This window comes from Scomber japonicus, chromosome 2 (assembly GCF_027409825.1).
Source record: "Scomber japonicus isolate fScoJap1 chromosome 2, fScoJap1.pri, whole genome shotgun sequence".
Taxonomy (NCBI): Eukaryota; Metazoa; Chordata; class Actinopteri; order Scombriformes; family Scombridae; genus Scomber; species Scomber japonicus.
This window is the reverse complement of record NC_070579.1, coordinates 10,170,563-10,186,808: the sequence shown is the minus strand read 5'-3', so window position 1 is coordinate 10,186,808 and position 16,246 is coordinate 10,170,563. Positions and strand designations below refer to the sequence as shown.

Here is a 16,246-nt window from a genome sequence, read left to right as displayed (position 1 = left end):
CCTAAGTTATGAGCTGTTTTTAGTCTGGTCAAAGACAGAAAGTGCTGGTCAGAAATCCCTCACACTGTCATTACAGTGAATATTCAGGTTAAATGAACATGTCTGTCTTTATTTTTCTTCCTTTTAGCAACATTTCAGAGCTGTAATCTGCAATACCGCCATACCGTGAAACCCTGATATTTTTGCTTATGGTTATCATACCGCCAGAATCTCATACCGGCCCATGCCTACATACAGCGTATTAATAAAGACAAATAATTGCAAAACACAATATTGGCAACAAAAATGCCAATTTCTACCTAATCAATATTGTATTAAGTGACAAAAACCTCATTTGGAAAAATCATATAACATTTGTTTTCAACAAGAAAGCTAAAAATATTGGAATCATCAGATTATGAGTTTTATTGGCTCCTCCTGCACATTTCTCTTTTGGTAGTTATCGTTTTATTTTGCTAATCTAAAAAATGCTGCATGGATTTTGTTCTTGTATAATTATTTTTTTCTTTTATGTGCAATCATTTATATTATTTTAAAGTGCTCTCCCTGAACGATGACTCTTCCCATTTGCATCAGGCCTTTATTATTTCTCACACCGTTATTAGTCATGAAAGTCTGAGAGGGACTCAAACTGTCAGTGGTCATGCTGAGACTTTAGAGAGTTTAACACATGAGTAGGAACTCAATCAGTAACAGCTTTAAGTCATTTTGGCGTGTATCTCCTTCAGACTTTCCGGGCTGGCTTCAAAACCGTCTTCTGAGGTCACATATCCAGGATAAGTGGGGTAGAACTGAGGTGGTGATTTAGTTTTATCGTCTCCTTCCCCTGAAGATGAGGGTGAGAGCAGCGGTATCAACTTGGCGTGAGCGTAGTCAATCTCAAAACCCTCAAAAATAAGCCCCACCCCCCAGGCGTTCAACGCCTCCTCGAGAAGCCTCGACACCTTCCGGGTCGCCAGCACCAGCTGCTCATAATCATCCTTTTGTAGTCTGAATATATCTGAGGTCAAAGGTCGGCGTGGTACCAGCACGGTAAATCCAGGGGAATTTGGGAAAGGAGTGAGAAAGGCCACGTGACCCTCGTCGTCCCACACCCGCCACTGCTGCTCCTCCCCACGAACGATGCGCGAGAACAGACCGGGGTGAGCCGGATCGTCCCCGAGGAACGTCAGATTGTGCGGGGCATCGGGGACCGGCAGCTTGGCACGAATCTTGGTCTGGATATCACTCAGGCTGGAGTCACTCCATCGGGGAGCGGTCCTGGAGGTGCAGTATCCCGGGTCGTGGGCGTTGTGCTCCTCGTCTCCCGCCAGGTGAGGGCGCCACTCTGCATCCAGGCCGTGCAGTGGGAGGACTCGGATCTGTGATCACCAGGATCAGAGTCAATTTATGCACAGTAGGGCTGAGTAATAGATCAATATCATATCGATATAATGAAATGAGACCAGATGTCGTCTTAGAGTTTGGATATTAGAATATTGTGATATGTCTTCTTCTGCTTTTAAAGGCTGCATTACAGTAAATTGATATAAACTTTATTAATTTAACACACTGTTAAAGTTCTATTATCTGCCTTCATCCATTTACTCATTATATCCACATTACTGATGATTATTGATCAAAAATCTCATTGTGTAATTATTTTGTGAAAGCACCAAAAGTTATCCCTACAATATCGATATCGTGGCATATCGTCAAAATATTGATTTTGTCCACACGACCAGCTCTTTAATTTATAGTAACAAAAAGCTGATCAGTTATAGCCTACTGGTACCTTTAAGAATTTAACACTCAACTTCATGTCTAATTACATTTTTGACTTCTCTTAAAAAATGGTAAACATTTAAAAAACAGGTTCAATTTACTGTTGCTGATTTATTATTTTATGTAAAAGAAAGTCAGAAAATTAAGCATTACATTGATATCTATCCATCTGCTATCTCCTTTTTATTCCTAAATTCCTCTTCAATTAAATTATTATTAATGGTCAAATCTTCTATAACAAATAGTTGATCAGTCTACAAACACAGAATTAATCTGCAACTTGAGAAAAACCTCCATATGTTGTTTCAGAGGTTTTTCCATGACAGGAGTATAATTTTAAGCTAAGGTTTTATCACTCAACGTCAAAAACATATAACATAACATTTAGCCGGCAAAGCTGAATTGTCAAGAAATAGCTTTAATCCCAAAATATCACTTCCCACCTTCAATTTACCTCCTCTGGCTGCACTGTACAGTAAACCAGTCTACTAATCATAGAAATCCTCACCTGGGCGGGTCTGTCTCGGTGGGGTCTGGACACCAAAGCACACCTGCGAACCCCGAGCCTGTCGCACAGCAGCTCTGAGACGGTTCTCGCTCCTAACAGCCAGGATAAGTATTCGGGCTCCTCCAGGTGGAAGATGCTGCCTCCCAGCCTGCCAGGAGTGCTGCGCTCCAGGATAACAGAGCCTGGGGTCCAGGGCCGGGGATGAAGGTAGGCCACCAGCCCCTCTGACTCCCAGATGACGTGACGGGGAAGGCTGGAGGACATTCTGCAGAGACAAGAGGGACGAGGGCAGGATGGAGGATGTGGAAGAGACAAAAGATTTATTTATTTTCATTAAGATCCACTGAGAAGACTTTGAAAGACTTTCTGGTCTTGATTTTGTTGTATTTGATATGAAACTATGTTGTAGTGTTAAAATATGCATTTAAATTTACACTTAAGTGCATATCCAGTCTTTTATTTTCAAAAATAGCTGCAGTTCATCTGGAAAAAAGGGAGATAATATGTTCTTTGGTATCTTTGTAACAGTGTTTTTTGCAAAAAGCCAAAAAAGAATGAAACTACAAAAACATTATTGAGTTATTTGACTTTTTAAAGATGATTGGGATTGCCAAAAAAGCAAAAACACTATTTTAAGTTTTAATGTTTATTTTTACAACTAATGTTTATTTTTACACTTCCTGACTATTAGGTTTAATCAATGTTAACAAAACCATCTGTAAGTACATTTATTGAGGTCATAGCAGGTAGTGGTGGTGTATTGGTGTACATTTTATTGACTGGTGTTCTTAATATTTTGGCTACTTCAAGTATAACAGACAGAGTGGACAAAATATTAGGAATACCCTTCATTAAAATGCACTCCAGTTCACCACTACACACACGCACAATAATCACCTTTATGATAATGTCAACAAAAACTGTATAAATTTCATAAATATAGAATTTATGGCAGAGCTGTTGTATTGGATTGAGTTAGATAACACAGGTGTACCTAATGAAGAGACGAGTGAATATATATTTTACAAAACAAATCACCCACGTGATGTTTGTGGCTGAGGTTTATGGTGAGAACAAAATGCAAAATGAAATTTAATATTTGTTATACTGTACTCTAAAACATGAAGGTTCACTTTTTTTTTCCACTTTCAATGAATGACAAATGGTTTCTTTTTGTTAATCTTAAACCAACAAAGTCCAACATTTGTTTGTTTCATCTATTAATTCTTGTAAATAACATCTTGGATGATCGCATCATTAAAAAAAAAAAAAAGACACAGAAAGGGTGAAGTCTTATGTTTACACACATTTTTTACATTTTTTACATTTTTGGTTTAAAAAAAAGAGTTAGTGAAATAATGCCTGGATAGAAAGAGGAACCACTGAGTCAGGGTCATAAGATAGGTTTATAATTAAATTAATTTCATGTTAACGATGCATGTTGATGGTTAATGTTTTTAAAGATTAAAAAAATTAAATAAAAATTGCATCATCTTGCACTTCTACACCAGACCATCAGCTCAGATTAATCTGTGGAAAACGAAACCGAAAGTAGCCTAATGCTTGATGTTCACTAATATTAGGCCTACTTAATTCTTTACTTAATACAAACAACTACATGCCGATTAAAAATATGGATGCAGCTGATTCACAGAAAGGTTTGAGTGACTCTGTAGCTTCAAGTTTTACACTTAAAAAGTATTTCTGGTATAAACATGTACTTTTTTAATGGAGTTCATTATAACAGCTTGGCCACGTGAGCACGGTTTCTCTTAATGATACCATTAATTAATATAAACGCGACTGTCCTATCTTACCTTCTGATTAAACACCTCGTAAACAGCATTAAAGTAGAAAGTTGGACTCAAACCGACCTGTCTTCTTTTCCTTTGTCTTCGTGGAGAAAAGTGAAATAATAATGAGCACAAACAGCGATACACACGGTGATAAATGCTCCGCTTCGCCACATAAAAGCAGCGCTAAATGAACAGAAACTGATGTAACATTGCATTAAATCAACCACTGGCTCTAAACTCTGTCAACTCCAGCATTTCTCCTGTGGATTCAAAACCAGCTCAAAAATGATTTACCACCACCTGCTGGGCTGGAGTGTGAGTGTAGATTACTTTCTATCTTTTTAATTTATATTTTTTGCTGTTTTGCTTTATTTCATTTGATTTTATGTATGTAATATTAATTAGGTTAAGTTAATTATATTCATGTTTATTTTGTGTTATTGTGTTTTATCTCTAATAGAAGAGGTTTTAAGATAATCCCATAATGAGTTACCTCTACCTCACCTGCACGTGTTTTACTTTTATTTTATTATTATTATTTTTCTCTAAATTGTATTTTACAAATGTTCAAATAAGCCGTTGAACCGATATGCATCTTGTATTATATTATTATATATTATACCGAGCACGTCGCCCTGGGCAAAGCAAAGTCATACACCCACAATGTCACCTGCAATGTCCCTTAGGGCTCGGTGCTCTGGGCCCCACCCTTTTCACCCTCTACCTGTTCCCCCTGGGCAAAGTTATTAGCATGCATGGGATATCCTACCCATCCACCATCACCAGTATCACCTTCTCTGGCCAAAACATCCCCCTTTCCTTACTCCCTGGCACTCCCTCGGCCATTAAAACATTTAGGACAATTAAGAACAACTAAATTTCACCACAAGATGGAGATATAGTCTTGTGCACTGCTGATGTAACAGAGTTTCTGTTGTTTGTTGATTCCACTTGCCTCCAATCACATTTTAGTTTGTACCTGTATTATGAATTCCCATTTGGTTTGCAGGCCTCTCCTCAGTCCATACATTCTGGCTGTGATGTCGGCACAGTGCCAGTATGAGAGGGTTGAGCTCATGAGCTGTGCCTTAACATTGCTGTGCCGTGACTGACCAGTGGATTTTCATGCTGTATTCAGGCAATAAATGGTCAAAAGTCGAAGAGTGTCGGTCCATACTTCACACAACACAACGCAGACTGAAGGAGACTGAACAACAGTTACACTGAGATAACTGTTAACAATGTATGTGTCTCACATCTTTCTGCTCTTCACTTGCAATGAAAATATAAAGTAGTTAAACACTACGATGTCCTGCATGAAGATCCAATACACAATAAAAGCAGAAATTAGCAACAATAATTGTGGTGAGACAAAGAGTAAGAAAACATGATGACACCCTCAAGCTAAACTCAAAGATTTCCTGTTATATAACGTCATATAACTACCATTAGATTCTGTATTTGAAGTTTCGTTGGGTTCAAATCAGGAAGGAAGTGAATTTGACAGAGCTGCATGCTTGGCGTCTGCCACCGCTCTCACAGTGACCAACAGTCTATTCTGTCGTCTTAAGCCTTTACTCGGTAAGAGGACTGCTGTTGATTTTGACTACTTATTTATGATTTTAATATTTCCTTAGCTTTCATACATATAGCACGAGGTAAGGCCATTAAAATCTATTTAATCAACTTTCTGTTAAGAAGTGGAGAGACTACAGCAGCCATGTTGTTGGCAGAAGCTGGCTGTGTGTTTATGGGTTTCATTCTGTGGATCTCAGGTATGAATTATTGTTTATTCTCTTCTTGTTTAATGACTGTGAAAATTATTTATATGAGATTATTAATTGTAATCTGTGAAAAATAGTGTTTTACTTGATTATAGGAGTTAGCAACTGTCCGTAATTTACAATTAATGTACGATTTACATTTTTCAATATTCAGTTATTATTAGTAGAAGAATATTAAGATTATGAATTGATCCAGATGTTTGTTTCTGTTAAAGTGGTTCAGGGACAAACAAACAGCATCTGTGCCTTTAAAGGTTCATCAGTGGATCTGCCCTGCTCAGCTCAACATCACACTTCAACCATGAAATGGTTCATTGTTCACTGGGATGGATCCAATCATGTTCTCAAAGAGCTCTCTGCAGATGGAAATCATGTAAAGTACAACATGTCTGAAGAGACTCATCCAACTCTAACAATCAAAGATCTGACAGAGAGTGATGCAAAGGTTTACTGCTGTTCCGAGAGTGCAGCATACACACACAATTGCTGGAAAAGTGAAGTCGTTCTCCATGTTGCAGGTACAGTGTTTGTCACTAATGTGTTACTTTAAGAATGAAATCAGTCTATGAACTCTCACGTTATTCACCATCATCTCAGACCTGCAGGTGAAGGTGATTCCTGCCACAGAGGGACAGACAGTATCACTGATTTGCAACACCAGCTGTCCTCTGACTGAAAACCCTGCAGCCTACATCTGGTACAAGAACAGAGCGTTTCTCTATCAGGACTGGTCTCCCTGGTACCAACAGCTGGTCAGCAGTGAGGAAGCAGTCAGATACTCCTGTGCTGTCAAAGGCTACGAGCATCTCAGAGCTCCTGAAGTCTCAGTGGGTGAGTGACAACATTTGGCTCCTCATCATGTTACAAAACCTTTAGTTAAACACTATTTTAACATTTTTACTATAAGCTTTGATTTACATTATGAAGTCTATGAAATATAACTAAGTGTTCACCAAATTATTAAATACCATGTTTTTGTTCAGATTCTGTCACATCAACCTGCTTTACTGTGACCTACACTAAAGGAAGAATGTGCTCTGAAAAGCAGACATCAGTGGATGAGTCCTGCTTCATCACATATCCCAGAGGTTCACTTTCTCTAAACATACACAAACATTTACACAAATGACACTAATTGACCAATCATTTATTTCCTTATCAATATTTTCATGTCTGATCTTTGTTTTCTCATCATTATTATTATTATTATTATTATTATGTTGCATTCATGCATAATGCAGTTTTATACAATCTTCTTTTCTGCACTAACAACACTTACATAACGTTGTAATAAATATGTTATTTTTATTTAATTCAACATAGCATGAATAACTGTTTATAACGTGTTTAATTTTATTTGTACTCTCCCAACAGAAGTAGGCCTTCAAATGACTCCTGCAGATGTGTACTATGTCAGACTGACCTGTAACACCAGCTGTCCACTGGCTGACAACCAAACTGCCTACAGGTGGTACAGTACCAGATACTCCATGACGAATGAGAAGAAACAACAGCTTTTAGTGTCCCTCCCCTCTCTTGATATCTTCTCCTGTGCTGTCAGAGATCAGGAGGATCTGCACTCTGCTGAAGTCTGTGAGTATAAACCAACTTACAGTCTGTTATAACTTACACTAACATGACAGTTTACATGATTAATGGGCAATATGAAATATGATGACTTTAATAATGTCTGAACATCAAACACCAAAATAACAGAAACCTAATTTTCATTTTTAGGCTGTACTTTATAGTGTTAATAATCTATTATCTCAATCATGATTTAGTCAGTGATGGAGGTGATCAGCTGGTAACCAGTGAGCCTTATTAAAGGTGACACAAGCTGCTGAAACAAATTAATTAATTGATATGACTGTGAAGCTGTAAATCACAGTCTGTATTAATAGTAACAATAATTACAAATTAATTGCACACTGACATTTTAAAAATACTTAACAATGATTTCAATTTTAGAGATTTTTCCATGAAGTAAACATGAATTCAGCTTTCAGTATAAATCCAAACAATGATTAACATGTTTTGCCTAGAGTCATATAAAGTATTTAAACAGCTGTTTTCACACTGATATTTCCTGATGAAGAATTTGCAGAAAACGTGATTTATAGTAAAAAGAAAAAAACCCTGACGTTCTGTTATAGATTTATTTAAGTATTAGAGAAGACTACTTTAGCAGTTATTTAGGGAGACCCTACTTTATGTATTTAATCTATATTTCAGGTATTAATGATGAGAGCTGCTGGAGTGTAAATTATATCAGAAGGAGAATCTGCGCCCTGGAAGGCTCTTCAGTGGACATTTCAACTCAATATTTGTATCCTGACAACAAGAAGCCCAGCTCTAAAGTTTGGTATAAAATAAAGAGAAGTGGTAAAGAGGAAGCTGTCAAGCCGACTGAGGATGCAGGCCGCGTGCAGTATGTTGACAACATGAACAACCAGCACATCCTGAGAATCAACAACCTGAAGAAGAATGACTCAGCAGAATACACATTTGGATTCAAAATAGATGATAAAGGATGGACAAGTAATCGACTTGGAGTGACTCTGATTGTCTCAGGTAATTTCTGTCTGTGTACTTTTCAATAGAGACTTTTCAACAGCTGCAAAAGACTAGACAGTCAGAATAATGTAACTGTAGTTTAATTAAGGACACACAATAATCTGTATGCAGGATCAGGCAACAGTGATTTCTTAGATGTTACACAATAAATCATGCACAGGGAAAATCTTGATTCCATGTCCAATTATTATCCATTAAAAGAACTTAAACAGATACATCTTTATCTTTTCTTCTCATGGTCTAATTACAACATCATCAAGTGTCAGAGAGCTGAGCACGATGCAACTTTTAAAAAAAGTACTCTAGTTTTAGTTGGCTAAACATCTGTGTACCTTAAACATATGAGATTGTACCTGATCAGTCATCTGGGTTGATTGAGTCTGTCCTTTCAGTATGAGGACTTTTGAGATGATTTGTCTCTTTTACATTTACTGTCCAATCTAATCATCTTTCAGGTTTGGAGGTTACGTTTCATCCTGCTGTGGTGACAGAGGGCCAGAGAGTCACACTGACCTGCAGTACCAGCTGTCCTCTGACTGACAACACAAACTACATTTGGTACCTGAACAGTCGACGTCTGACGGAGCCAGAGAGCCAAAACAAACACCTGCTTCTAGACCCAGTCACCATTCAACATGCAGGAAGCTACTCCTGTGCTGTCAAAACCCACCAAAACATCATCTCTGGTGAAAAGACTCTAACTGTCCAAACCCCCAAAAACATCATCTCTGGTGAAAAGACTCTAACTGTCCAAAGTGTTACAGGAACATCAGCAGCAGCAGCTGCAGGAGTTGTTGCTGCTCTCCTGGTTATAATGCCACTCGCTGTCTTCTTCTGGATTAGGTGAGAAACACTGAGCTTTGTTTCAGAGTCATGATATTTACACACTAACCTGACATCATCTATTTGTTTTTATATTTTCATTTCACTAAACAGGAGAAAGAGGTCCTCCAGACATTCTCCTAGACCTGAAACATCAGACAATATGGAGGTAAATAAAATACTTTAAACAATTCTGCTACATTACATAACATCATTGCACACAACTCTTAAAATGCTTTTCTCACAGGTTATTTCTTTGCTAAACCATTTTACTATTGTTATTATCGTAACTATATTCATCAATTTATTACTATTTTCAGTGTTGATAATTCTATTGGAGGAACTTTGAATGTGGAAAAGTATTTTTATTGTTATTAATTTACTCTATAATGAAACTGGAATGTATACCAAATATCTATTGTTACACTCACTTAATATAACTTTAAATACAACATATTGTATACTGATATTATTTATTTTGTTTCTTTATCAGCTAAACCCTGGTTCTGTGTATGAAAACATCTCAACTCAAGGCACAGAGCAGACTGATCATCACTATGGCAGACTTGACTTCTCTAACACCCAGAAAGATCTCTACTCCACCATCAGCCCCGAGAACAGGAGCAAGACCCCCGTTCTGCTGTCAACTTAAGATCCAACACAGTAAGCATCTCTTCATTATTATATTTGAATGAAATAAGAGTTATGTAGCTTAATGAAGCATTGCGTTTTGATTGAATCACCTCATCAGTCACACACCAATCACAGCCATTCTCACAACAAGGCGGCTCTTTAAAATATGAATCCCACCTACACTGATCTTACTCCACCTTTGCTGGTTCAAGGTATGACAGCTAAAAACTTCTACTGTGTTATTTCATTGCTTACCATCTCTGCGCTCGTCATGTCACTTCTTGAGCTGGATGATGGATCTTTGAAACCCAAAGATGAGAAGGACCCTTGCTGTCCATCGCAGCTCCCGTCTAGCAAGAGAAATCCCTCCTTTGATTTAAAACAGGTGGCGTAATGTAATGTCTCTGCTCCTTTGATGGGCTGCTATGAAGAGCTTTTTCAATTTTCGTTGTAAACCTCCAGGACCAGTATGCTCTTCCTGCTACTTCCTACATTCCCAAAAAACTGCACTTAAAAGAAGAAGAACTGCCCTCACACTACTGTAAATATTAGGGTAGGGCAAATACACCTGCCTCCACTCCTGCTAGAGTTATTATCACCCGGCTAAAAGGACGAGACTCAGACCAAACACAGATCATCAGATGAGACTCTGCTCTGCATCCAGTCCTCCCTACATGAGGTGGATGTCCACCTCCAAGTTCAAAAATCCCGCTCCAGCTGTCTTCAACTTCAGCTCGACCGCTGGATCCAGCTGCGACCACTGACATCAGCGCGCTCCCGATTGACGTCACGCCGCACAGAACCCTGGGAACTGTAGTCCACTGCAGCCTTAATGTGTAGCAACTTCATGCTAGCATCTTTTCCCTCCAAAACTGGCTTGCATTCAGGAAGCAATACAGGCGTGTTAGACGCAGTATCTATTACTAAATGTGACTTGATTTGATTGTGCTTCTAAAGTAAATTTCTTAGTTTTAGAGAAAAACAAAGAATCCCTTTTTACTTTTAAATGTAAACCATAAACTTAATTTCACATCTAATAACTTTATAAAAAAGTATCTCAACACATATTAACTCTTTTCTCCATGTGTATCTCAGTGACAGTCGAGTCTCTCCGCATGTCTGTTTTTTTATACAGTCTAAGGTCTGAACGGATTTGAGGAGATTGGCTGATTAGCGTCAGGTGAGAAGATTGGCTATATGCCATATCTTCTATGAGTGAGTTTCTGAGGGCAGCTCCACTTTTACCATAATAGCTGGAGAAGCTACACCCGTTAAAATAGAAGTAAATATAAGTGACCTCTGCTTTAGATGAAAGCCGTAAATCTAATCTACAGCATATCTTTTCCATAACACCATGTAGAAATGTCTCACTCTTACAAAGTTTACAGATGCGGCTCCTTCCAGTGGTTTTTGGGGTTCAACAATGATCTATGGTTTGCTGATGTTTGGCCTATAATTTGAGTTTTTATTGTGCTGCTGCTTCAAATCCCATGAAATGCAACCCTCTTCCATCAAAACATTGTAGCAGAAATGTTCAGTTTCATTTAAGATGTGCAGATCCTTCAGCACGTAGCCTGCTTGGAAATCCTCATTACCTCTAGTACACAAACTGGTGTCGGTGTTTTGGTTCTTGTGTAGATTTTATTTAAAGCATTTTTCTCACTGCATTTTATGGTTTCCTCAGGTGTGACGAATATACAATGAGCTATGTCAAGGTCTCTCCATCTCCTCTGCAAACAATGTGGCCTCCCCTCTGAACTGAATACCTCTCACTCCTTCCGCATTGGTGCAACTATCTCTGCAGTTGCCTGGGTTCCCGCATCCACTCTTAAATCCAGGGGCCGCTGGTCTTCAGGCACCTAGGAACATTAAGTTGCCTGGGAGTAAATGAAATCACTGAAGCTCAACAGGCAAAGACTGATTTTAAATTCTGCATTTAAAATGGTTGGCTGGAGTTAATAGCTAATATGACCTCTCCTGGGTTGCATGCTTGCATCCCTCTCACTTCGTGCAGCTGAAGTCTGCAGCATGCTTACTGCTACACACTGATAATTAACACAACAGTTGGAGGACATCTTCAGGACGCATGTTGTGTCCTAATTCGTCAATGAATTTCGGAGGCCTGCAGTAGCTTGCTGCTACCCTTTGTTGCCAATTAGCAGTAATTAGCATTAGAGTTCATATTTTGTTCTTCAGTTTTTTGTTGTTGTGCTTTTTCTAAATGTATTTTTTAGTTAAGGGCAGTTAAAGCTATACATTTTTTGGACCTAAATTGAATTGAATTGAAATGATCACATTGACTGAATAGTAATGTTAGTGTCTTAGGATGTTTTTTTCTGGAGGCAAAATTGTAATGTAAGAAATGTATCAGAAAAAAAGGGTTAGTTTCTGATACAACTTGCCATGTTTTCAGTAAGGTACCATTGTATGTAGGTACATCTGTATGAAAAGGACATTGGACTAACAATGAAATGGTTAATAATAATTAATAATTACAGGTTTAATTTACAACATTTTGTTTTACTTTATTTTTTCTGTACAAAGCTTTAAAGTATATTTAAAACTTTTAAGTGGTTTCTGTCTGTAATCATTTTCTTAAACAGCCTTTTTTGCATTGTGGTGGATTGTACCTTAAAAGTCCTTTTACAAAAAAGGGATGTTAAAGTTTTATCACAACTAATTTGAAACTTGTCACGCAACACTATTGCTCTAACACGTTAGAGATAATAGACCAACTATTAATACTATGTATGCCCACTTGACAAACACAAACACAAGCAAAGTAGATTGATATACATATCAGGCTGTAACAATGTGGCTCACTAGTTGAGCTTAAACCTTGCATGCATGTGTTATACTATCTATGATGTTATAGAGCTGCAGTAATGTCCAGTTTAAGCCAGGAACACTTCTGCTTTCAGATGTCAGTAACATAAAAAGCTGACGTGCAGCAGCGTCACGGTCAGCTGACCTGTGGTAGATGGTGTCGATCATTTCACACCAGGATCTCGTTCTGTCAACTGCACAGCCATCAGAATCTGTACACTGTCCAGTCAGAGAGAGAAGAAATGTCAGAAATAGAGACACTTCCTGTTATTTTATGTCTGGTTATCATGTCCAAATAAACAGGAATATTAAAAGGTGGATGAATTAATGTACAAAAACATATAGTTTCAGCTATGGATGATGAGCATCTAGCATCATTGATATAACCAAGGAACAAAGTCAGTTTACAAGCACTGTACTCACACAGTCCACCAGCATCTTGCCCAACTCTTTGGCTCCTACAAAGCTCTTGGCCAGCTCCAGAGGAGACACACAGGGGCACAGATACTGTACAGCTGGAGGAGCAGCAGGAGTTTCTAAATGTACTTATTGACAATTAGCTGTGTAAATGTGTATTGTCTAGCAAGGTACAAACACAGTAGGCCATGAAATGTTGAGCAGACTTTTACAAAAGGTCAAATAAAAATACTTCAATACGCAGAAAAAAACCTTCAACAAAGTACAGTAAAACATAATCAGAGGTGATAAGGCCACAGATTTATGTTCATCATTAACTGTTTCACTGCTGAATCAGAGTGTTTGAAAGCTCCAGTAGAGGCAGATGAAGCAGCATCTCAAGTGATGACTGAACAGACTGATCTAACTGTACACCATTCTTATATGTCTCAAGTAGATTGAGCAGTGACATTGTCAGAACACAATGCAATGTGAAGTAAACCTATTGAAGCACTTTGTCTTTTTTTCTGGAAATTACTTTCTGGTTGATTTGCAGCTGTAACTGTAAAAAAAAGCTTTTGTAAAACTTGTTTTCAGAAACATGTTCGACTCTGCATGTTCTTCAGTGTTTGATATACTTCCTCTTCACAAGTTGTTTATTTGTTTTTCTCACTGTGAACCACAGCAACTTTATCACCTTTTTGATGCAGTTTAACTCTGCTGCATGTTGCATGATAAGCCAATGTGTGCGTAAAATGAGAAACAATGACACCTTAAAGTAAATATAAAGGTTTTCTATGTTAAAATATGACATGAAATAACTAAACAACTGCTGCACTACATCAATTGTTTATCTGTGGTTTCATTTTACTGAGAATTATAATAAGGAAGGTTCATTTTAGTATCAGAACTACATGCAGCATGTCTGCCAGCCGTCCTCACACTGACCAACAGTTCATTCTGGCTTCGGTCATTTTGTACAAATTGTACATTTCCAGTTTTTGTTGACACTGTCAGAGAAGTTATAATTCTCACTTTATGTTCATTATTGAGGTTGAAGTGGGTAGTGGTGGTGTAGCCTACTGTGAAACTGTGACATCAAATAACTACTGATAGATTCTGTATTTGAAGTTTCGTTGGGTGACAATCAGGAAGGAAGTGAATTTGTCAGAGCCGCATGATGTTTGTCCGCCCACCATCCTCACCAACAGTCTATTCTGTCCTCTTATGCCTTTACTCTGTGAGAGGACTGCTGTTTATTTTGACTACTTATTTATTGTTAATATTTTAGCAGCTTTCATAGCAGGTGTGGTAAGGCCATTAAAATCTATTTCATCAACTTTCTGTTTCAAAGTGGAGAGACTACAGCAGCCATGTTGTTGGCAGAAGCTGGCTGTGTGTTTATGGGTTTCATTCTGTGGATCTCAGGTAAGAATTATTGTTTTTCTCTTCTTATTTAATGACTGTAAAAATGATTTATATGAGATTATCAACTGTAATCTGTGGAAAATAGTGTTTTACTTGATTATAGGAGTTAGCAACTGTCCATAATTTACAATTAATATACAATTTACATTATATCAATATTCAGTTATTATTAGTAGAAGAATATTATGATTATGAATCGATCCAGATGTTTGTTTCTGTTAAAGGAGTTCAGGGACAAGCAAAAAGCATCTGTGCCTTAAAAGGTTCATCAGTGGATCTGCCCTGCTCAGCTCAACATCACACTTCAAGCATGAAATGGTTCACTAAGTACTGGGATGGCTACAAGACTGTTTTCAATCAGCTCTCTGCAGATGGAAATCATGTTAAGTTCAACATGTCTGAAGAGACTCATCCAACTCTAACAATCAAAGATCTGACAGACAGTGATGCAAAGGTTTACTGCTGTTCCGAGAGTGCATCATACACACACAATTGCTGGAAAAGTGAAGTCACCCTTCATATTGCAGGTACAGTGTTTGTCACTAATGTGTTACTTTAACAATGAAATCAGTCTATGAACTCTCACGTTATTCACCATCATCTCAGACCTGCAGGTGAAGGTGACTCCTGCCACAGAGGGACAGACAGTATCACTGATTTGTAGCTCCAGCTGTACTCTGACTGAAAACCCTGCAGCCTACATCTGGTACAAGAACAGAGAGTTTCTCTATCAGGACTGGTCTCCCTGGTACCAACAGCTGGTCAGCAGTGAGGAAGCAGTCAGATACTCCTGTGCTGTCAAAGGCTACGAGCATCTCAGAGTTCCTGAAGTCTCAGTGGGTGAGTGACAACATTTGGCTCCTCATCATGTTACAAAATCTCTAGTTGAAATACTATAACTAAGTGTTCATCAGTTAAATTATGAAATACCATTTGTTTTTATTCAGATTCTGTCACATCGACCTGCTTTACTGTGACCTACGCTAAAGGAAGAACGTGCTCTGAAAAGCAGACATCAGTGGATGAGTCCTGCTCCATCACATATCCCAGAGGTTAACTTTCTCTAAATATCCACAAACATTTACACAAATACCACTCCCACCACCCACAATTATAATACCTTTAAAATAATATTTTAATTACAGACATCTAATTGATCTTTTTTTTCATATCAATAAACACATTCTTCTTTTCTGCACTAACAACACTTACATAACTTTGTAATAAATATGTTATTTTTTATTTAATTCAACATAGCATGAATAACTGTTTATAATGTGTTTAATTTTATTTGTATTCTCCCAACAGAAGTAGGCCTTCAAAGGACTCCTGCATATGTGAACTACGTTACACTGACCTGTAACACCAGCTGTCCACTGACTGACAGACAAACTGCCTACAGGTGGTACAAGAACAGAGACTTAATGATGGATGAGAAGAAACAGCAGCTTTCAGTTTACCGCTCCTCTCCTCATACCTTCTCCTGTGCTGTCAAAGATCATGAGGATCTGCACTCTGCTGAAGTCTGTGAGTATAAACCAACTTACAGTCTGTTATAACTTACACTAACATGACAGTTTACATGATTAATGGGCAATATGAAATATGATGACTTGAATAATGTCTGAACATCAAACACCAAAGTAACAGAAATTCATTATAAAATTACACATTTTTCCTTTTGTTTTAAGTAATAAACATCAGCATTGGAA

At 37.9% G+C, this 16,246-nt stretch overlaps 1 protein-coding gene and 1 long non-coding RNA gene across 2 annotated transcripts; one reads left to right on the top strand and one right to left on the bottom strand.

The window, feature by feature from the left end:
- Positions 1–240: 240 nt before the first annotated feature.
- Positions 241–4,115, bottom strand: LOC128375141 (uncharacterized). Its single transcript, XM_053335418.1, has 3 exons — positions 4,090–4,115; positions 2,273–2,537; positions 241–1,361 (listed from the first exon to the last, which is right to left on the bottom strand). Exons 2-3 carry the CDS (start codon positions 2,534–2,536, stop codon positions 699–701), a joined length of 927 nt encoding a protein of 308 aa, XP_053191393.1. The 5' UTR covers position 2,537; positions 4,090–4,115; the 3' UTR covers positions 241–698.
- A 5,084-nt stretch (positions 4,116–9,199) lies between these two features.
- On the top strand, positions 9,200–10,182 carry LOC128375225 (uncharacterized). The gene is made up of 4 exons (XR_008323074.1): positions 9,200–9,272; positions 9,366–9,420; positions 9,745–9,914; positions 10,171–10,182. It is a non-coding gene; the product is annotated as an uncharacterized LOC128375225 (long non-coding RNA).
- The last annotated feature ends 6,064 nt before the right edge of the window (positions 10,183–16,246 follow it).